At 42.4% G+C, this 22,967-nt stretch overlaps 1 protein-coding gene across 7 annotated transcripts in view; it reads right to left on the reverse strand.

The window, feature by feature from the left end:
* Positions 1 to 22,967, reverse strand: part of MYH9 (myosin heavy chain 9) — a 73,662-nt gene that overhangs the window by 42,253 nt on the left and 8,442 nt on the right. For all 7 annotated transcript variants that reach the window (XM_083699798.1, XM_083699797.1, XM_083699801.1 and 4 more), the window contains 2 exons: positions 10,227 to 10,579; positions 1,948 to 2,104 (listed from right to left, as the gene is read on the reverse strand). In XM_083699798.1, the coding sequence (XP_083555924.1) occupies positions 1,948 to 2,104; positions 10,227 to 10,559 (490 nt within the window). In that variant the 5' untranslated portion in view covers positions 10,560 to 10,579. The remainder of the gene's footprint in view (positions 1 to 1,947; positions 2,105 to 10,226; positions 10,580 to 22,967) is intronic.

Raw genomic sequence — 22,967 nt, forward strand, 5'->3', positions numbered from 1 at the left:
CTCCACTCCTATTGGAAGGCTTGTCTAAACCAACTGCCTTTTTTGTCATCTACCTTGCCATATGGAGACATGCAATATGAATCAGCATGTAGTGACATTCAAATTTTACCTTTTTCTTTTAAAAATGTAGATTCCACTGGCATAATTTGCAGCAAATGTAAAGATGTATGCAAAAGTCAACCATGACAATGTCAGCATCAGCTGAGGTGTTGTGTTTTTTCCCTCGACAGCCTTAGTAGCCCTTGTTCATATTAAATATGTTTTCCTATCATTTCCGTACTGATAAAATATAATCAAACTTGTCGGTATGATAAAATATAATCACACTTACAAAAAAAGATAGTATTTCGAGAGGGAAAATTGTGAAGCATGAGCTATTTCCAACATGGAGCCTATTTGTCCTGGTTATCATTGTTGGGAAATTGACCTCCACACTCTTAAAGGCAAGCTGACAGAATCATTTCCCTCTCCTAAGTACATTTAAGAGAAATGCTGGTGGGGTTATATGAAAGTCATGGTCTTTAACAAAATAAAGACCCAGTTGTTGTTTTTTAAACCTCCCTTTGTGAATCAGAGTCCAGAACAAAAGATTTAGCATAAACAAGACTTGATTCAAAAGGGACATGGAATGCTACACTAAGCAAGCCAGACTAGACTTGACTAACAAATAGTACATTCTTGGCCCCAACTTCTGAAATATGTAAACATTATGGGTTTCACACAGAAGATTTAACATTTAACAGATATTGGAGGGAGGGGGGAGAGAGGAAGTCTTCAGCTTTAAGTCTCAGCCACAAGGCTATTGAATGAGACCTAAAGATCACCAAGAACTCTCCCTGATTCCCCAAAATGGCAGAATCCTACATACTACATTATCCCAAGCTTGCAATGCAACAAGGAGAAGCAAACAAAAGCCTGGTGGTAGTGGGCTTGCAAGGAAGACTGTTGTACATATTCCAGTTTGTCATAATTTATTGGGTTTGTTCAAGCCACCTATAAAAGGTACTCTGGCTCCACTGTTACTTATTTACATACTGGAGCAGCAGTTCAGCCTCATAAAAGGATACTGACTGGCTGTTTCCTCATTCTCATACACACACAAGCAAACTCATGAAGGACACCTTGATGCCTATCTTGAATGCATTGCAACCTACATTAACACCCAAGGTCCTAGCAAATCCAGAATTCAGACGCAGCCATGCATATATATACCTGACTTCTATGCCCCTCCCTCTGCCAGCTGATTTGGCCTGGGGCAGGGAGTTTCATCATCATAAACTATATGGGCTGCCAAAAGAGATGCCAGTTCCAAAAAGAGGCAGTGACACATCAGCCTGGCCGCATTACAAAAAGGTTAAGAAACTTGGGTATTAGTTGAAACCAAGCAAGCCCCTGCTCCTCCTCTGCAGGCTGCCAATTAGCATGCCCTAAACCAAGTGCTGGAATCTAACCAATTAACATGCAGGTCTTTCTGCTTCACCAGCTCAGGGAAATAACTGCACCCCCATGCTGAGAATGGGTCAGAGACATCAGCTTGCCATGCTTTTTTAAGAAGTGCTCAAAACCATGAAAGATTTCCTGCCTGTTAGACTTTGAATAGAGTCTAGGGCACAAACAGCTAATCCTGAATGCCTCTGGTTCTTGCAGAGCACTGTAGCCTTTCATCTTCTGTGCTCAATACAGATTCCTCCCATACCACTGGCTGCTGCATCAAGCCTCCCCCACGGATTAAGCAGAACTGAAAGCAAAGGAGGAATGCTGCTTTCCAGAAACCAGAAGATTGACTGGAATCAAAAGTTGCACTGCAGCAGACCTCCACCCAAACATGAAACTTTCACGCTGTATCCCTATGTACATTTGACATTTCAAAAGTGGCAACTCTACAAGAGCCTACTCATCTGAGCATATCCACTGCCATGGCCAGAATGTATTTTAAAATGTACCTACCTTGCATCATACTCCTGTAGGCAGTGTCTGTAATAGCGTATATGTGAGGGGGCATCTCATGTCTCTTTTTGCCTTTGTACATATCCACAATTTCTTCTGAGTAGATAGGCAGGTTCTTGTAGGGATTTATGACAACACAGAACAGGCCTGAGTAGGTCTGCAAAATGGAATTTAAGAAGAATTTAGAAGCATTCATGGTTTTACAGTTTCATCGGCTCCACATAACCCGCCTCCCATCCCCCAAACTCACAAGAGTGCTAACAATAATCGCATACTGAAAATTTACTTGGACTGCCATAATTGCCTTCCATTACCAGAGATTTTGAACTAACAATCACATCTGTCATTTACTTTGAATATGGCTATTCATCTTTGATGACTGAAACATGCAATTTACTTTGCATTATTATTCACTGTTTATAGCTCTACAGTACACAAAAATGAGTGGCATTTTAGCAAAACTTAGGCAATAGGTATCTTTCGACACTAGCTCAGTGCCAGCATGGAGCAGAACAAAAGATTCACATATATTAACAAAGCTCTACCTCAGAGTTGTACATATCCTGCACCAGATTTTTAAATCCATTCTATTGCCTACATGTTATGTGCAAACTTGTGCATACTTAATTTTGCTAGCCACAGAATTTGTGGGGGTGGCAGAGATGAGAACCTACAGCTACCACTAAAGTCCAAGCAATACTTGCATTCAGGATTTAATGAAGCATTGCCCACACATTTCCAAGCCTCTCTAAGCCTTACAACTAAAACTTTTTAAAAATGTTAAAGCACCTGAGAAAGCAGGTGCATTTCACCTCCTCCAAGTAAAAGGCTGGAAAAAAACCTAGTATGGGTAGAAGTAAACTGCAAAAACACTTGAAGATCCAGCATTCACTAGCTATCACTGATGCATTTACATGTCAAGCCAGTGTTACACATATGGCCGAAATTTAAATGCTAACTTAGAAGCTACAAAACTGAATTTTAAAAATCCTGATGCAGTTAGAACAGACTTACTTTTTAATACCACTTATTGCATATGAATGTTCATTCACTCTAAGAAGCAAGGCAGCATTCAGTGCAGAAAGAACATATAGAAGTAACCACTGCCTGTGCACAACTCTACAGAATGCTTATTATGAGTTAACCCAGCATTAAAAGGCTTTGTGAGAAGTTGCCAACTATTTCCCTCAATATCCAAAGCAGAAATATGTCAGGAAATGGGGGCGGCGGTGGGGGGGGGGACACAATGCTATCCGGTTTGCAGTGGCACCATTACAAAAGGTTCCCCAAGACTGCCAGTAGGAAGAGTTTAATTCCTCTTTGTGTGCTTGTTTTTCCCCAAGGTTGTAAGTGCAAAAACGTTTTGGCTGGCCACAGTTATAATACACTAATCCTGCCCCTACCACCTCAGAGGGATGAGAGCTCATCCCAGACATTGTATGGCATCCAAGATGTCTGGAAGCAACAACACTTTGCAGTGTTTCCAACTGCAGCGAGACACCAGAGAAGAGCTCCTGCTCCTCTCAGTGTCTGTCCCCACCAGGTTAGGATACTCTGCTGCAAAGTATATTTGAAGAACTGCCTCCTTCTCTGTCCCCTCTACTAAACTCATAATCCAAGCAATGTAGCCAAGAAGATCAGCCTCCTTGCTGACCTTTCCGGATGCAAGTGGGACAGCAAATATGGAAGCCCCACTTCACTTAATACTTCTTAAAGTTAGAAAGGCAGAATTGTATGCAACCACCATTTTCGGTAGCATTTCCTCAAGTATAAATGGCCCAGCTAGGAAACAAAGCTATGAGCATGGTCTAAATGTCAGCAGCCAGCTGCAGCTCTTTGACATGCGCAGCTCAAAACTGACACTTGGATATTTACAAGTGAGGAAACTTCTGCAAGAAACAAATATAAGCCTCCAGTTGATAGTGGTCATCATACTGTGGCTTGTATAAAATAGTCTTTTGATCACAGGGAACAGTAGAGAATACAAAGCAATTACAAAACTAGGAGGAGTTACGCAATTTGCCAATTCTTTGTTCTGTGTTCTTGTTTTAAATGTTTCTATAAAAAATGAAGCTCTCTAATAAAAATTGGCACCCCAAGGGTGTTCAGGAAATACACATTAGTTGCCATTTAAGCCAAGAGAGCTCGGGAAAAAAAATCAACTGAAAGAGTAACAATTTTATACTAGAAGTGTGGAGTAGAACAAATCTGATTTCAAAAAGACTAGTTATAAGAGGGAGCTTCTCCCAAGCGACAAATGCAAAATTCTTGAGCAAGTCCATGGAAGACATAGCACTGATCTGAATGGGCCTTGTATCTGTTCAAGCACCTCAAGGACTCCAACTCTAAGTCACTTACTCAGAGGGCTGCACCACAGTAAGAGATTAAAGATGTTTCTCTTAAAATTTTTGTCCTGAAACAGGCACCTCTGTCATAGGACACTGAACCAGAGCGTTTTAGTTGCACTTATCCTTGCTGAGAATATCTATCCATTTCCTGTAAATGATCCAAAGGCTGCATTAGCCCACAGGAAAAAAATATCAAATTTACAGGGGTGGGGGCTTAAATATGTAAACTTTCATCAGACTGGCAAGTCTTAAGAATACACTGGGGAATTTAATGTGGAGGGAAGGGGGGCACCTACCTCAATGACCTGTTTAGCTGTTGATTTGTTCTTTACTTGTGGAATCCTGACTGTATTTTTGAATGTAACTGTTAGCTCTATTTTTTTAATGTTGAGTATATTTTGTTTTGTTGCTGTTTTAATTGTGCACCTCTTGTATTTGATTTTCATTTGTAATGTTTTCTGCTGAGGTGCCCAAGGGCCACAATGCCTTCTGGGCAACCTTGCAGGGACCGCATCCCAATAGTGTGTGGAGCCAAAAACAAAAGTGGGAAGGCAATGATTCTTTTATTTTAGCTTTGTACAACAGGCCAGTTTCTACACACATCTCTCTCTACTATCCATCAATACAAGCAAGAGGCATTATCAGAGTTCAAGGACACCTGCCAAGCAACAACTCTGGATGTGAAGCAGAGCCAGTGATGCTTGTGGCCTGGGAACAGTTTGGAGGCCCACACAGAGGAGCCTGGATGACCAAATTTGCCCCCCAGTCTGAGAATCCCCACCTTGAGACACGTTGTAAACCACTTAGAGGGTTTTCTGAAAATATGAAATAGTACAGAAACCATCTAAAATAAAGAAAGGTTGAGCAAAATACTTGCTGGGGGAGTGGGGAGTAGAGAGATTATGCACAGTACTGCTAAAACCACAAAGTCTGCACACTGTAATAGACTGACTTGCAGACTTCATGAGATTACCATATTTTTTGCCCTATGGGACGCACTTTTCCCCCTCCAAAAATGAAGGGGAAATCTGGGTGTGTCCTATGGGGCGAGTGCAGGCTTTCGCTGAAGCGTGGAGAGCGAGAGGGGTCGGTGCGCACCGACCCCTCTCGCTCTCCACGCTTCAGGAAGACATCCACAGCCTAGGCAGCCCTGCGGGAGGTCCCGCAGGGCTCCCCACGCTGCGAATAGCAGCCTGCCGCCCGGCGGGCAGGACGCCCTGAAGCAGAGTGCCCCGCGCGCCGGACAGACATCTGCAGCGTGGGGAGCCCTGCGGGGAACTCCTGCAGGGCTCCCCACGCTGCGGATAGCAGCCTGCTGCCCGGCGCGCGGGGCACCCTGAAGCAGAGCGCCCCTCACGCCGGGCAAACATCGGCCAGCCCCACAAGCTCAGGGGACAGCAGGGAGGCGCAGCGCCGTCATCCCACTGTTCCTCGACCTGGTTCGGTTTCCCCGACCTGCTTGGGGGGGGGGGGGAATAAAGCGTCCTATGGGACGAAAAATACGGTAACCTTTGGTGATAACAGGTTTCAGGTTGCACCAAGGCTGTTGGAACAAAGCAACGTTCAGATACCCCACTTTGCAGGGGAGGTTTCTATAATATAAAGTGTAGCTGGATTAAGTATCACTGGGTAAAAAGCACTGTGACCCAAGATAATTGTACATGCCACAGAGTTAACAACCCCAATACCATCTTAGTGAGCGATCATGATAAATGGAAGCAAAAAGGCTTTAAATCTGTACAAAAAAGTTAGCTATATTAATAGTAAAAAGTTATTTATTGTAGCTGCTTAAAGAAAAATAAACATTAAAAGGTTCACTGAAACTGAACTACATAGCCATAGCAGCTAGATTAGTAAGAATGTAATGTTTTAAAATTATTGCCTAACTAAACCTCAGGAAATGCAAGGGAAGAGATGCATTTTGAGAAGTTCCTTATAAGGCAGAAAGGTTAAGGGTGTATCATATCAGGAGACAGGAAGGAATAGAAAATAAAAATTGGGCAAACTTGTAAACACATTGTATTTTACAGGATCAGGTCTTTCTAAAAACAACACATATGCATGTCATTGTAGGTGTATGAATCTCTTCCAGTCAGACAATGGGGGACTCATTACTACTTCTGAACATTAATTTATTTGGAATGATCTTGGAATCCATAAGATCACAAGTAACAGAAATAAAAATAAATTTTAAGCAGGTCACTGATGAGTGAATGTCATTATCAGGAATATTGTATCTGGGGAACTACTCCGTGCAAATATACTTGTCAGGGCCAGTAGCCATGGCAACTCAAGGTATAAAATACATCTTAAATCTCAAGGGTTAGATTTCCTTTTCTTAATCATCACCCAGTAAAGATTAGCACAGGCCCAAATGAATTGAAAATTAGAGCATTGACTGAGTCACTGTTGAACTAAAAAACTGCATACAAAACTTGCAGATTAGGAGACAATTAGGTACTACATAGGAACCTAGGAAGATGCCTTATACCAAGTGAGGCCATTGGTCCTTCTAACTCAGCATTTTCTACAGCCACTGGCAGTATTCTTCAGCATTACTGCCAGGATTCTCTCTCAGGTCTACCTGGGGATTGAACCTGGGACCTTCTGCATGCAAAGCAGATATTTTGCCACTAATACTTGCTCCATACTTGGCTCACACATGATGCTTATTTTCCAAACACACAAAACTATCAAAGGAAAGAAAATACTAAAATGTTGTGTGGGTCAGAACTGTGATAGAGACACTGGCAAGTAAAGGTAAAGGGACCCCTGACCATTAGGTCCAGTCGCGGATGACTCTGGGGTTACGGCGCTCATCTCGCTTTATTGGCTGAGGGAGCCGGCATACAGCTTCCGGGTCATGGGGCCAGCATGACTAAGCCGCTTCTGGCGAACCAGAGCAGCACACGGAAACGCCATTTACCTTCCCGCCAGAGTGGTACCTATTTATCTCCTTGCACTTTGACGTGCTCTCAAACTGCTAGGTGGGCAGGAGCAGAGACCAAGCAACGGGAGCTCACCCTGTCACGGGGATTCGAACCACCGACCTTCTGATAGGCAAGTCCTAGGCTCTGTGGTTTAACCCACAGCGCCACCTGCGTCCCTACTGGCAAGTATAGCCTCAGAGAAAAAAATAGTCTATATATAAATATCCTTAATTGTACACTGCCTAGCTTAAAGTCATGGTACAAAAGATCTGTACTAGCCATCAATGTGAAAAATTGCACATGTCTATTTTACTACATGTACACACTGAAAACCTTCATTTTTTTATGTGCTGTAAAGCAAAGACAGACAGATATGTGCCATTCCCCATTCCAAAGGGGAGAAACTGTGTAGGCAGACTGCCACATGTGACAAAGACTTCACTGTGCAAAGTCTTACAAGAGTCCATGTATGGGGAGCACAGAAGGGCTGATCCATGTGACAAGACAGCAACAAACAGCTAAATGGATGTTAGAATAAAACACTTTGAAGGGAACAAATGGAAATCAGTGAAGTCTGGCAAAATATCCCTTTTACAGAGTCAGGCTCAGCTGCAGCTTATGTACAAGGCAGCAGTGGCATATGCTTTGATCCAATCAGTGCCCTGAATATAGAACTCAGGACAAACACCAATTTCTCTCCTCCTGTACCCTTGGCCAATTCTGAACCATAGCTCTCTGTCAAACTGATTAGTACCCCAAAATTAGATCCACCAAGACAACTGCAATCCTCCTCTCAATCTCCTGTATGCCAATAAGGCCAGAGTTTTTTTCTGAGCCTAGGGCTTGCCAATCAGAAGGTCGGCGGTTCGAATCCCCATAACGGGGTGAGCTCCTGTTGTTCAGTCCCAGCTCCTGCCAACCTAGCAGTTCGAAAGCACATCAAAGTGCAAGTAGATAAGGTAAATGGCATTTCCATGCACTGCTCTGGTTCGACAGAAGCAGCTTAGTCATGCTGGCCACATGACCCGGAAGCTGTCTGTGGACAAACGCCGGCTCCCTCGGCCTGTAGAGCGAGATGAGCGCCACAATCCCAGAGTTGTCCACGACTGGACCTAATGGTCAGGGGTCCCTTTACATTTACCTAGGTGACAACTGACTGCAGTTGTCTCCCAGGAATAAGCACAAGATCTTCAGAAGAGCAAGTGCCTAAAAACCATACACACAGTTGCTACCTCTCTACCCATTATGAGCTGCACAGCAGCCCACCCTTATATACCCTAACACTTTACTACTTTAGGGGGGAAAGCTTAGTGGTAGAACAATCACTCTGCATGCAGAAGGTAAATCTCCAGGTAGGGCTGGGAGAGACCTCTGCCTGAAACCCTAGGAAGTTGCTGTCAGTAAGTGTAAACAGTACTGAGCTAAATATACTAAGGGTCTGGCACAGCAGAAGTTAGCTTCATATGTCCCTAGGTATCAGCACATTGTATGCATTCTCTACCACAACTGCTGCAGGGCCCCCTTTTCCAGCTGAGGAGTTATCTCTACAGTCTCTATTCAGTGCAGCAGATGGAGCAATAATGCCAACAAGTAAAGAGTGTCAGCATCTTACCAGTGAACAGAGTCCATGCTAAGTCACGTATAAACAATTGGATATTCTTGTTTCCATGGCATCAAGTTCATGAGAGCATTGCTGCCACTTTTGACAAGAGTTGAATTAAAGCTACCTGCTCAGTATATTCTGAACTGAGTTGGGCCTTACTGTGAAGCGTCCTTCTGGTAGAGCATCAGGCATTGCCTTCAAGAGGAAAAAAATTCTGAGTATGTTGTCTTAGATTTGCAACACGCCCAAGGATGGAGAGCTCACTGCTTCAGTACATCCCTTGCCTGTATAATCCATTCCTCTACTGGCCAAGAACAGAGATGTGGCCTTACTGTGAAGCATTCTTCTGGCTAGTGGAGAGTAGGGTGTACAACCTCAGTACAGAACTGAAGCTATGGGGGATGGAAAGGGCCCTAGGCATTTCCTGTTTGCATGGTAACCCAGCCAGCATAGAGAATACCATCATAGAGAATACCATCCATAGCATCTCTCTTACCTGTACTGTATAATGTTTCTTTCATTCTTTTTCTATCCACTATTCAGGATACCAAACACTGTTCAAGGTATAGTGCCCAGCCACTCGCTGGTTTAGCTGTGTGAAAAACTGGAAATTGGTAGAAGGCTACCTTCCCTTCTTGCTAGCCACTAATTGTTTTGGGTTTGCTTGTTGTTGTTTTTAAATACAAGTGCTTTTTGACTCTGCTTCCAGGAGGAGTTCATCTTTGTCTGCAAGCTCCACTCCTCCCCTGACCGAGAATCACCTGTTCACAGCACCACATGTTGGAGGCTTTCAGTGCAACAACTAGGCAATTAGGAGGTTCTTAGTTTTCAGCATTCTGATTGGTTGAAAGTAGACAACAGTACTTTTTTATATCACAACTGCCTTATGTGCAGCTGAGCTTTGTTATTTTGCAGTCTTAGCTTTACTGCTCTTTTATACTGAGGTTCCAGATACAGAAGCAGCAAGCCAGGTGTCTACATGAAGAGTGTGTTCAGCTTGGATCAAACGCTGTACAGTGGTACCTCGCAAGATGAATGCCTCGGAAGACGAAAAACTCGCAAGATGAAAGAGTTTTTCGTTTTTTTTAGTTGCTTCGCAAGACGATTTTCCCTATGGGCTTGCTTCGCAAGACGAAACGTCTTGCGAAGCAAGCCCATAGGGAAAATCGTACATGATTTCTAATATATGATTTCTAATATATGATTTCTAATATATGATTTCTAATATATCTTCCAACACACAAGAGTCTAGCCGCTCCATCACAATGTTCTACAAAAACTCTACTAGGGAAAGTACTATTTAGTTTAATGAGAATGTAGATAGGGGAATATTGTATAAGCCTGGGGACATGTAAGATTTAGTTAGTCCTATAACTAGCAGAAAAAGTCATTACTCACGTAGATAAGCCCTGAGTAGTATCGCTCCTTCAGATTGTGCAACACTGAGGCCTCATTCAGGCAGGTCAGTTCAGCCATATCTTCCACTTTTGAGAACTTGGGTGGGTTCATCTTTTGGATATCATCTTTGTTGACTCTCACTTTCTTCCCATTCTCTGCAAGCTCCACAATGGCTTCATCTCCTACTTCTTCCTTCAAGCTAGCAGGCTCAAAACCATTTTTCTCTGATGGGACCCACACCAGCTTCTTGGCAGCCCAATCAGCCTGAGCAAGAGGGTTGTTGATGAAGTTTCTATCCACATAGAGGTATTTGTCAGCATCTCTCTGAGCCATGGTGGTTTATAACCAGGGACCTATGAAAAGAAGAAGTTGCAATGTTATTACCTTGCCAACATTTTGACACTACAACCTTGGAGTCACCTGAAATAGGCACCAGTTCCCTCACCAACACCGATTTCAAATCTTTGACCATGTTACTGTTTAAATGAAATGCAATCATTAGAAGTAGGTTCATGTTGTTAGCTTAAACACTCTATAGAGGCAAGAACACTAGAGATAAAAGTATAGATATTTTAGGTCCTTGTAAAGGAGTTCTGAGTAGACAAGGCCATTGACTCCAAGTTGCATGCCCAGATAAACTATTCACCTATTGCTTCCCCACAGATTCATTAGCCCCTGTGGGTCACAAATAGGCAGTGACCGGATGCATAAAAGCATCCAATTACTCAAGCAACCAAGCTTGAAGGAACACACAAGAAGCTGGCAACTACATATCAACACAATGTGGTAGTGCTACAATTAGCCTCCTCCCCCTAGGCCTTAACTAGACTGGGGGGGGGGGGCAGCTTCACATAGTCAAAGTGGTTTTCCCCTCAGTTAAAAACAGCTATTTAAAATGGATGGGTCACACCTGAGGAGAATATCCATGTTCTACCCCAATGAAACTGTAAAATGATATTAAGTTGTGCAAAATCATAGGAAATACAGAGATGAAAAACTTACTAAGGTTAATAACTTTTCAGTAGATATGACACAACCCGATTTCTTATCAACATTTGTCAGTTCCCTGGAACAAATGTAAGATATCTGAAGAAATACTAAGTCTACAGTGGTCTACAGTTATTTACAGCAAACTACAGCTATTTACAGACTGACAGCCCTAGCTTGGGTAGGAAAGCAGGTCGTCTTTTCTTCCTATCTAGAAATTAGAATTCCTTTCTTTGCTATTATGCCTACAAATGATTTAACTTGGGCTGCCAGCCTCACTCAATCCCTTGTGGCATCTGTTAATAGCCTGAAAGTAAAAGTAAAACCTCCAGGCTGGCAGGAGACTCACCCTGACTAGAGCAGACCTGTTAGATTAGAAAAAAGTGGCTGCCAGGTAGCCACTTCTATTTTTCCACAATGAGAAAAAAACTCAGAACTACTTTAGGAGGTGAAAGGCAAAGTAATTTTATACTTGCCACTTTATGTGGCTCACTATGCAACACAAGTGGTCCATTGCATTAGGTATTTCAAAACCTTACAAACTTCCTGTCTCTCTGCATTGTGTGTGCATGCATACAGCCGTCAAGAACCAAGCTTTTCAGCCAGCCTTTGCACACCACAGTGTCAATACTGCTGCATGCTGCTAGCCAAAGCTAGCCAAAGCTGCCCATGAAGACATTTAGAATACAAATAGGTCTCCCTCCAGAGTCAACCAAGTTACAAAATAGTTGGTAAACTGCAGCAAGACTTGTTCAAGGACGTACTGTGGATATACGTTTCCATTAAGCCTTTCAAAGCAAGCAAGCAAGCAAGCAAGCAAGCAAGAAAGAAAAGAAAGCCATCATTTTTATGTCAACTTAGTCTCAAAAGCAAGTGTTTAGATAGCTTGCATTCACCTAAATATACATTTACTTATGATTAACCATGCAAACAAGGCACTTTGGATTTTGCTAGAAATTGAAAACATAAGAGGAGTCTGCTGGATCAGGCCAATCGCCCATCTAGTCCAACATCCTCTCACAGTGACCAACCAGATGCAAATTAGAAGTAAGCAAAGAAGAATAATGTGCTGGGGCTATATTTAATGCAAGAAACCAATGTGGAGCTCATACTGGCAGAATTTGCTGGAGACATCAAAAAGCAAAAAGTTACATTATGTAAAACCCAATAAAAGCTCTTCAAACAAACAAGAACTATCCTAGAGCCAAGTATTTCCAGTGATACACCATGCTTCATGATGCCTAATCATAGTGTTGGAGCCAAAAATATGCCACAGGTCTTTGCTAAAATAGGAGAAAACTGGTGATTTAGGTCCATAAATTTGTCACTCAGGAGCCAAAGGAAAAGGTGGGGAATAATTCATTGTACTGCATTCAGAATTGTATCAAGGCTGGCAAGGCAACAGCTGTAGTCTAAACTTCTGCTACACAGCTTCCTGCAATTGCAACTTCCAAGAATCTAACTACTTGCCTTTTTTGGCCATAATTGAGCAAGACACACCAGGAGAATGAGCGCTTCCAGCTGAATTTGGTTACTTTTAGTTTCATCATTTCCTGAAAACTAACTGAAGAGCTATATAGTCAGCTTAAAATATTCTTCTATTTCTTTAGGCCCTTTCTGCTCAGAATACATCTGGCATGGTTTTGTCATTCCTCATGCCTTCAGAGAAAAAGAGTTATTTTGGTTGACAGCCTTTGAGATGCATGACATTCTGGAAATTTTACTTCCATGTCCTGTGCACAGTCTAAGTCACTAGGTATCTTCAGCAGCAAGGACCTAGCATTGAAATTCAAATCCCATAAGCCCCTGACAGCTGTGCCAATGAGCGGGGGCAGTGGGAGTTGCAGACTAACGACATCTAGCAGGCCACAGTTTTTCCACCTCGCCTGCCCCAGCAGCACATAAATCTATTTCTCCCCATCTTAGCAGAGAAGGGGCCCCTGTTGTAATATTGTTCACCAAGATGACCAATTACTTTTGAGTTCACTTTTTCCAAGAAGTAATTGGGCAACATTTCCAGTACATAATACTAATAATTGAAAAGATTATTCGGGGGGGGGGGGGGACACTCTTACAACGGAATTATACCAACATATGGCCGAAACGAAGATCATGGCCACTGGGCCCATCACCTCCTGGCAAATAGAAGGGGAAGAAATGGAGGCAGTGAGAGATTTTACTTTCTTGGGCTCCATGATCACTGCAGATGGTGACAGCAGTCACGAAATTAAAAGACGCCTGCTCCTTGGGAGAAAGGCGATGGCAAACCTAGACAGCATCTTAAAAAGCAGAGACATCACCTTGCCAACAAAGGTCCGTATAGTTAAAGCCATGGTTTTCCCAGTATTGATGTATGGAAGTGAGAGCTGGACCATAAAGAAGGCTGATCGCCGAAGAATTGATGCTTTTGAATTATGGGGCTGGAGGAGAGTCTTGAGAGTCCCATGGACTGCAAGAAAATCAAACGTATCCATTCTTAAGGAAATCAGCCCTGAGTGCTCACTGGAAGGACAAATCGTGAAGCTGAGGCTCCAATACTTTGGCCACCTCATGAGAAGAGAAGACTCCCTGGAAAAGACCCTGATGTTGGGAAAGATGGAGGGCACAAGGAGAAGGGGACGACAGAGGACGAGATGGTTGGACGGTGTTCTCGAAGCTACAAACATGAGTCTGACCAAACTGTGGGAGGCAGTGGAAGACAGGAGTGCCTGGCGTGTTCTGGTCCATGGGGTCACGAAGAGTTGGATATGACTAAACAACAACAACATCCATACATTTCACAAACAGGTGTGTGCCAAACTGTGTGTGCAGTCAGGTATGTGAAAAGCCTTAAGAGTGAACAGAACTGAGCTCAGGTTCTACTAGAATAGTTTATGAGCTCTGATCCAGGTAACTGATCCAATAGCAACCATAATCTTATTAGGAGTTTCTCAGGGAGCCACATCATGCACAGCCATGGGGGAATATTAAACATGCTCCTGAGCACACACCAAATTGACACAGAAGGTGACAAGACTGAAAAGACCTAGCCAGCATAAGGAGAGAAGGAACCTTGGAGTGTTTTCAGAATCCACTTTAGTTCACAGGGCTTCTGTGAAAAGCAAATCTATGTGTTTCCTTGACTGTAGGACATTTGAAAACAAAAAAAGGAACTATTAATGTCTGTCATTACTAAATGCAAAAAGAAGAGTGTAAACAACAGAGTAAGGGTGGGACAACGTCTATAAGATGAACAGCAAGGGACCAAGAAACGGAAAAATGTTAGACCTTCCTTAAGTCACACATATGATGATCTAGTAGAGACTGTAAGCTTTAACAGGAAATGGCAACAGGCCAGTTGTAGGATGTGAAAAAGCTCACACCACATCCTGACAACAATTATCAGCAGTACACGAAGTGACACACACTAGTCATCATACACCCTAACTGAATCTATTGCCCCTTTATGCTTTCACAACTATGAGTTCTCTCCATGGAATAACTTGGATTCTGTACTTGTTTTTCTTTCTTTATGTCCATTTATGTTATTGGTTGTTACCTGTTAAATAGATTTTAAAAATAATGCATTATTAAAAACAACTATGTTACCTAATTTGGTGTTCCATACTTGGCGAAAGTCAGCTCTAGCACAGATCCGTATTGTCTACTTCCAGAAAAGGTAACTTATTAAACACTGAATGTATGCTGGAAAAATGCTGAGAGATCAAAGACTGCACCTTATCAGTATCATTAACATGATCTGCACATCACTTTATCAGCATTATGAGCTGTGAAAAGGTACCACATTTTAACCAACTGTTGAATGTTTATCCCAGGAAACACTTTTCAACCATTCAAGTCCACTTGAAAAGAATTGCTTTTGGGACTCTGCCATTGCTCAACAAGGTCAGTAAATTAATATAAAAGACCATAAGCAACAAATCTGCTTAACAAACAGGAAATTTGGTGTCAGACTGACGGGGGTATGGTATTTGAATGTGTCCAATGAATATTATGTCTGCTTTCAAGAAAATTATATTTTCTATTACACACACAAACAAGGCATATGATTTAGTTAAAGGGGATGGAAGAAATAACTGTTCAAGTTCGCAGCACACATTTATTTGTAGCACATCACATTTTCCCCTTCCTTTTTTTTTTTTTTTTTGCTTGCTAGTGATGCTGCTCTATTTTTATCAATGCAGAACAGTTTTGACCATTTGAGTATTTGCTAGTTAATGTGTTTTTCAGGAATTTTCTTTCAACTTAAAGCAGCTTTCCCCACCTGATGCCCCCCAGAGGTTTCGGACAAAGATTCTCAACAACCCTGACCATGACCATGTTGGAGGGCACTGTGTTGAGGAGTGCTCTCCCAGCGCTATTTTTTTATTTTATTTTTTTGAATGGAAGCCAATTTTCTTAAGGTGTTAAATGTGCACAGACTCTCCAATGGAGGAGCTGGTGAATCCCCTACTCTAAGCAATCATTATCTTACTGGATACCTCCTGCTGTACAATAAGATGATACAAGTTAGTAGAAGCCAACATAAATGTTAAACTGAACAGTAAAACTCAACTAAGAAAGAAGTTTGGGTCCAGCTTGTTCCTAGAACTGATCTGCTAATTACAGATATAGCATCAACATCTGCAGTCATGGCGGAACACTAAACAGCAAGAGTATTGGGCAGGTAGCCACCCCTTTGATGTCCAGAATGCCCCTTTGAGACCATAATGAGATTTGCTGGAGCACATGCAACAGCAGTAGTTTGGGAGAGCTCTCCTGTGCTCCTGCCCAGTGGCTCTTTACCATTCTGTTGTAAAGCTGGGCTAGTTACAGGTGTGTGGTCCCTGTTACCATCCACACTTTGATTCAGTCATAACCAAGACATCTAGAAGCAACTCAGATCATCTCAAGCACGTAGGTTTAAGGGAGACTGTAGGGCGTTTCAGCATTCTCAGAGCAAACATTTCTTTCTCACGTGAGCAAAAACACATTTCAAATGAAGCCCCTTACTCATAATATTGTAGTGTACCACAGCCACAGTCCTTTCAGTACAGATGTGAAGTGAAGACAATGGGAAAGGTGGGAGGAGTTGCATCTTAGTCTAGCCATGCATGCAGACATTACAAAAGTTAATTAACACCATAATCAGCCATGGGAAGGAATACAAATGCAGCCTCTGTGGTGTATATATTTGATGGAGGCATATGGCAGGAATCGGCAAACTTTGACACACCCCACACAGATGCTGCTGGACTACAGCCTTGACCACTGGCCTATGTCAACTAGGGTTGATGGGACTTTGAGCCCAACAACATCTGGAAGGCCACAGGTTCCGCATCCCTGCTCCAAGGAGTCTCATATATTCCCAGTAATCCTTACAGTCACCTTGTTAGGGTAGGTTGTTATTCTCCTATTTAAACGGGAAGTCAAGAGAGAACACAGAACTGTATAAGAGCCAAACTGGTCATGACAACAGCAGACTCATGCATGACGACCAAATTCTAACAGAAGGTGGAAAGTGAACTCTTCTTACTAAATCACCTCTCCCAATATGCTCCCTTTGCTGCAAAGGGGGAAAGCAGCTTGCGCAAGAAGATTGTGTTAACAGTAAGGATTTGGCAAACGTCTCACCCAGCCATAACATGGAGTTGCAACACACAATTAGTATTCTGCAGAATCTGAGCTGCACTGTGCCACCTACTGGGTACGTAACCAAACACTGACATTCGAACCAGGGATTTCCTAGTTCACCAGCGCCCCACCCACCTTCCCATAGTTATACCATGCACCCCACACACTATGGAACCTGCATCTCTCTTTTAGGGAACATCTTAAGAAGCTATTTGCTGAACATGCACAAGAGATCCTTTCTCAACTCCTGAGCTTTCTACAGGATCCAGGTGTTTCAGATGAAGGCTGACGAACTGATAACACCATCTGCACAAGACTGGGAAGGAGAGGGTAAGATACAGTCTACTTTTCAGGAATCTAGACATTCCATTTGCTGAACCCTTTCTGCAGGATTTCTGGTATTAAAGGTTTGTGAGAACCTGCCCCCTGAAAAAAGTGAAGCTTCCTTTAGGCTTCAGAAGCATCTGGAAAAACAGGACACACTGCTTGCAGTTTATTTCTCCAGTACTATTTGTATTACCCCCTTGGCCTACTGTTTACTTTATCAGTGGCCACAGAATTGCTGTTGGGACTCTGCCATTGCTCATCAAGGTCAGCACATTAATATAAAAGAGTATAAGCAGAAAGACTGCTTAACAAACAGGAAATTTTGTCTCTAAATGACCATGCTACTTGAATGTATCCAATGAATATTAACTCACACAGTTTTTCCTGATTTAAGCATTGCACGCTCTTGCAAATAGGTAACTGCACAACATGCCCCAGGCAAAGTTGCTGGAGAGTGAGAAGACAATAACCTTTTCAGTTGTAGTTAAAGCCTCATCTTCAGGGGAAAATGACAGTTCGTTTTCACCAGTTTGGAGTATTTAACTATTGAGCCCTAATAAGACCTAAGCAGCTAGTTCTTTCCCACCTAAATCAAATGCAAAGCCTTGAAACAGAATGGCCCAAATGAAGTCTGTAATGAAACTTCTGGGGGAAAGTTGTTCCCAGAGTTATACTGCACTTTGTTCTGATGGAACCAAGCTTCTATTGCTCAAGCAGTCTGAGCGTGGTTTGCTCAAGTGTAAGGGGGAGGGGGAAGCAGTAAGATATAATTACACAGCAAATGCTACCTAACTGGTAAGTGCAGTGTGTAGGTTAAGCAAGGGGTGAGGTGGTGAAAGTGCACTATGTGATCATGATCTCAAACCTATTGCTAACAGGACAAAGCCCAATTCACTGGGTATTCTCCTGAATCTGTGGAGAAACCGAGCCTCTAATTCTCAGGAGCAACACATTCAATTACTTTCAAAATCTGAAGCACACAAACTACAATACTTAAAGACAGAGGCATGTAGAAATTTCTACAGCTTATAAAGATGTTTGAGCTTCATTTGTCAAACATGGCAAAAGCACATTCATGTCTCACAATTCCTTTGGACATGCAAAGTTGTCATCTGAAGTCTTTATGCCCAATTTTCTCCAATTTAATTGTACATGGGGGCATTACTGTATTCCCCATACCTGTGCATTCTGTAACACAGAGCAATTGAAGCAGAGAAATCTGTTGAAAGTACTCAGTGATTAATTGAGGTGACAAGTACAGCAGTACACTCCTTGACTTTTGAAATTATGAAATGAGAGGCACTCTGATTAGCAATATCCTGTTGCTGATGTTGCACAGTAAAAGAGGAGTCAGAGCAACTGAAAATTAGTTGCAAGATCAAAATTGAATGCTGAGTTGGGAGAGCCACATTCTAACACAAGTGAGAAGCCAGAGGGCTCTATAGTTCACAAGTTCAAGTTGCTCCTCATACAGGCACAGCCTTTGTTTCAATAAGTATTTCACAACACTCACATACACACACACTTTTTTATAAAAGCAATGTTAACTGCAATGAGGCACCTTTCTGTGACAGTGGGAAAAAATAATTGTCAAGGCTTTCACACAAACTAAATATGGTGTGTCACAATAATATTTGATATGCAGTGCAATCCTATACAGGTTTACTCAGAAGCAAGGTCTAGTGAGTTGAGTGGAACTAATACCTAGGTAAGTAAGCATAGGATTGCAGCCTTAAGTAACTGTTAAAGTCTCTCTCTCCAGGAATCTGAGCTCTTTCTCAACATTCAAGTAGTCTACTTTTTTTTTTTTTTTTTTTTTTGCAGCTGTATGGTACTTGGATGCACTGCTTCAGAGCACTCATTTCTAAGTTTAGTTTATTATCCCAGGGTACAGGGCTGCCACCACTAAAAAATATGAACTGCATTATTCACTTGGTGTCAAGCAAGTTCTGCACTAAGGAAATATAAATTGTATATGCCACAACACGAAATACGTGTGAAAATTTAACTGGCATAAACCTCTTGGTATCAGTGTGGTTGCAAGGGAGGGTCCACAAATTACCGTACCTATATTGGAAAGGCAGTAGCAATTCTGCCATTTTACGTACAAACAGAAGATGCAACCCAAGCCATATGGTTCACATGTTAAGATTATCCCCATATTCTGGCCCTATTGGTTGCAACTGTTAACACAAAATTAACTGACTCTTCTTAAAAGTTCCACATCACTTTAAATTCATCTTTCCTTTCATGATGAATTTTCGGCTTTTGTTGCTTTCCAATTCTTAGATTAAATAATTGTATTATTTAACCATTTCCTTCTTCCACTCTTCCCGACTCACCTCTACAGGACTTGAGGAATGCCAGCTGCAGACCAACAAGTCATTACTAGCCTCTGTATGGTATCAAAGGGAAACATTATTATAACAGGAGGCAAGAGAAACCCATGATTGGGCTTTTCTTCTCAGAAGGCTTGCGACTGGTTAACTAGAGAGCCCATGCAAACTTAGATGGGCTCATGGTTACAACAAAAACAGAAGTACCCCTGCAAACAGATTAGGATATTGGGGGGCAGGGTACTACTGCCAAGGCAAAATACTTTGCATTCAAAGCTTTCATGTATTGTCTTACCACCCTTTCCCCACACAATCACCATTGCTGAAATACGGAAGTGCAATGGCAGGGGTGGAAAAGTGGTATGGAAACTCCACAGTAGTGACAGGCCACTCCTGCCATTACAGACCAACTGCAGAGTTAAGTCCTAGGACACGTTGCACTCAAGAGTGAAGCTGATATTAATTAGTTCAGCTTACAGAGTATGGGAACTGGTGCATGGAAATAGCATTGTGTTATGGGGAGGGGTGTAGAGGTGGTTATTAGTTTCAAACTCCATCTGCAGCACACTTAAGCCCAACTGGCAGCAACCCAAAGCTTAAAAAGTTTGGAATATATCTTATTCCAAGCTAAATGTAGCATAGTATGCTTTCTGAAACTGTTGTTTCCTATTACCATGTGTGCAATACATGCCTTCTCAGCATAGGAAAGAGACAGCATGCCCACAAGGAAAACATTCCAGAGGGAGAACACATTCTTCGTGACCACTCAGTAGAGTAATCCCACTTTAAGATGACAGCAGTGGCTTCAGAGACTCCAGCCCAGCCCTGCTGCTCAAAGGGTTTGGTTTAGAGTTCACTATGTCTCCCTGGGCAACAGGATCTTAAGAGACAGGCCTGGGACATTGCACAAGATGACAATATTGAAGCAAAAGTTCCTATCCCCACAGGCTTTGAGTGCCCAAAGTACTGCCAACAATACCTCCACAGCAGCAGATCAGAGCCAATAACTAAACGCTTCCCTGCTGTGCCACAGGTAGAAACACTATTCCCATTTACTTAGATTTGAAAGCAAGGCTGCCTCTTCTGTTGGTTTTACCATCCCAGTCAAGTTCATGCAAGACGTATGTGTCAGAGTCAACACCCCTCCCATCTATGATCATGCCTTCTCATTCTTTCACGGACTCTGCAATTTGCATCAATGCTAAGCTTCTTTCTTCTAAAGCACTCTCTCTTCACGGACATTTCTTCCGTATCATCTTTCTGGTCCACATTTAAGTGCAAAAGCTTGATACCTGACACAAGCAGCAGTAGCTCCTTGTCTCTGAATGCAGACCAGCACTATCCCAGGAGCAGACAGAAAAGTAGGGCAAGTGGTTTCTAACGGATCAAGAGCAGGAAGGAGGAGGCTGTTGGCATTCCCCACAAGTGATTTTCTTCCTGAATTGAATTCATTTCTATCTGAGGGCCAGGATAGGACCAAGGCAGCTACAAGAAAGGGCTGCAAGGGGTAGGGTGAGACAGAAGGAACCAGCACTGCTCCAACATTAGTACTGTCTGGCTCAGATTGGAACAAGGATCTGCCGCGCCTTCGACAACCTTTTTTTAAAGAAAGAAATGCCACTGTTCCTGAATTCTCATAACCACAAAGGAAACAAACTAATAATTGTCCATGATCAGGAATCTATAGCTACACCATTGCCTTTTCATGTTGTAATAATTATCCCTCATTTCCTGCTCCATTATGAGTTTTATAAGGTCTGGCAACTTGGCTAAAGTGACAGCTAGTTTCATAGCATAAAGCCAGCCTCAGGCTCCTGGGACTATAACTATTTTTAATCACTAGTTCTAGATAGCAGCAGCAGCTCTGAACGTTCAGTGTCATCAGAGTATCTTAAGCAACGAAAGCTCTCCAAAATTTCAATACAGAATTATAATCATATACAACTTTTTAAAAGCCTTGTGACCACCTACTCAGAAATGTTACCTATCCCTTTGGCACAGCCCTTTGCCATCTGCCAGCACTACTTTCCTGGGATGTTCTCTTATCCAAAAGCAAGTGTTGGTCCAACACAAAGGAGAAATGTTGTGCACAAACGCAGACATTCCAGTGACCATTCCTGGCTCAGCCTCCCTTCTTTACTGCATGCCCCTGGACACAAACAAGTAGGCTAAACTGCACTTGCAAGCTTGTTTTTAAGATAACCTAAAGGCCATAAACAGCTTGGGAGCCTCCAATAAAGAAATGCTTGTAACTGGGACTGCTGAAGACATAGGTGAAAGGTAACAAGTTAGCTAGTCACTTTTCAGCCATGTTTTGTCAAAGGTCTACTTCTAAAGAACAGTTTATGAACATTAGGCAGTGCATGATTCCCTAGACCTGCCTTCCCTCCCCAGTCTGGTACCCTCCATATGTTTTGGACTACATCTCCTATTGTTCCTGATCATTAGCCATGCTTGTTAGGCCTGATGGAAATTGTAATCCAATGCATTTGGAAGGCACCAACTGGGAAAGAGTACCCCAACTATTTGCCCCTCATTCTGGAAAAACATTGTTGAAGATTCCTGCAAGTTGTACATATGGGAAGCAATAGGATGGAGGGGAACTGAAGGACTAAAGGCTCAGTTACAGGCAGAAGAAACAAAAAAGAGGAGTTCAGCGGATGAGAACAGTTTAAGAATAAGACAGAGTAGCTTGGAGGTCTGGGCAAGACTGTAACTGGAAGCTGGAACAGCAGTGCCTAAAAATACCATTTCTAAGAAAAAGTTCTTAGTGGATCTCTCAGCTGTGCTTCCTCATATCAGACAACAAGAAAAAGGGCATTAGGGGCTGTATCCAGTGCTTGAGTAGATGCATAGAAATGAATGCCCTTGACTAACTTAGGTCCATTAATTTCAGTGGGTGTGCTCTGAACAGAACTTGGCTGGATACAACCCATAATACTATTTGTGTTGTATCGCAACTTGCTCTTCAAACATGTGTAGCAGGTTTGTGCAAGCACACTATTAAACAATATGAAATGTGGAAAAACAGCTAGTTAAGAGGAAACAAGAAGAAATTTAATGCAGGCTGGAGCCATGGAAGTACCCAAAGGCTTTACTATATATATTATTCCCAAGGCTTTCATGATGCATGCCCAAGCAGCTTCAGCACAACTGTATAGCACAAAAGTTGTCCCTCTTCATTTCTTCTATAGTAACCTGGGGGATAACTAAGATACCTAGTCTGTGCACATTAACATCAAGTCTAGACTTTAAATACCTTGCATAATACTGCACAAAATGAAAAATAAGCCCCATAGTGTAGTCTAGCAATTGCAGCTTCACTCTACTTGAAAGGAACTTCATAGCCAACAGTGGTAAGGAGCAGGGCTTACCTGCTAAGTTAATTGGGTTGAAGGCATTTTCTAACTGGTCTGACTAATTTCAAGTGCCACTGTCAAACTGATTAGTGATTATGTGAAATCTACCACTAACAGCA

Source organism: Podarcis gaigeae (genome assembly GCF_964106915.1).
Source record: "Podarcis gaigeae genome assembly, chromosome: 10".
NCBI classification, from domain to species: domain Eukaryota; kingdom Metazoa; phylum Chordata; class Lepidosauria; order Squamata; family Lacertidae; genus Podarcis; species Podarcis gaigeae.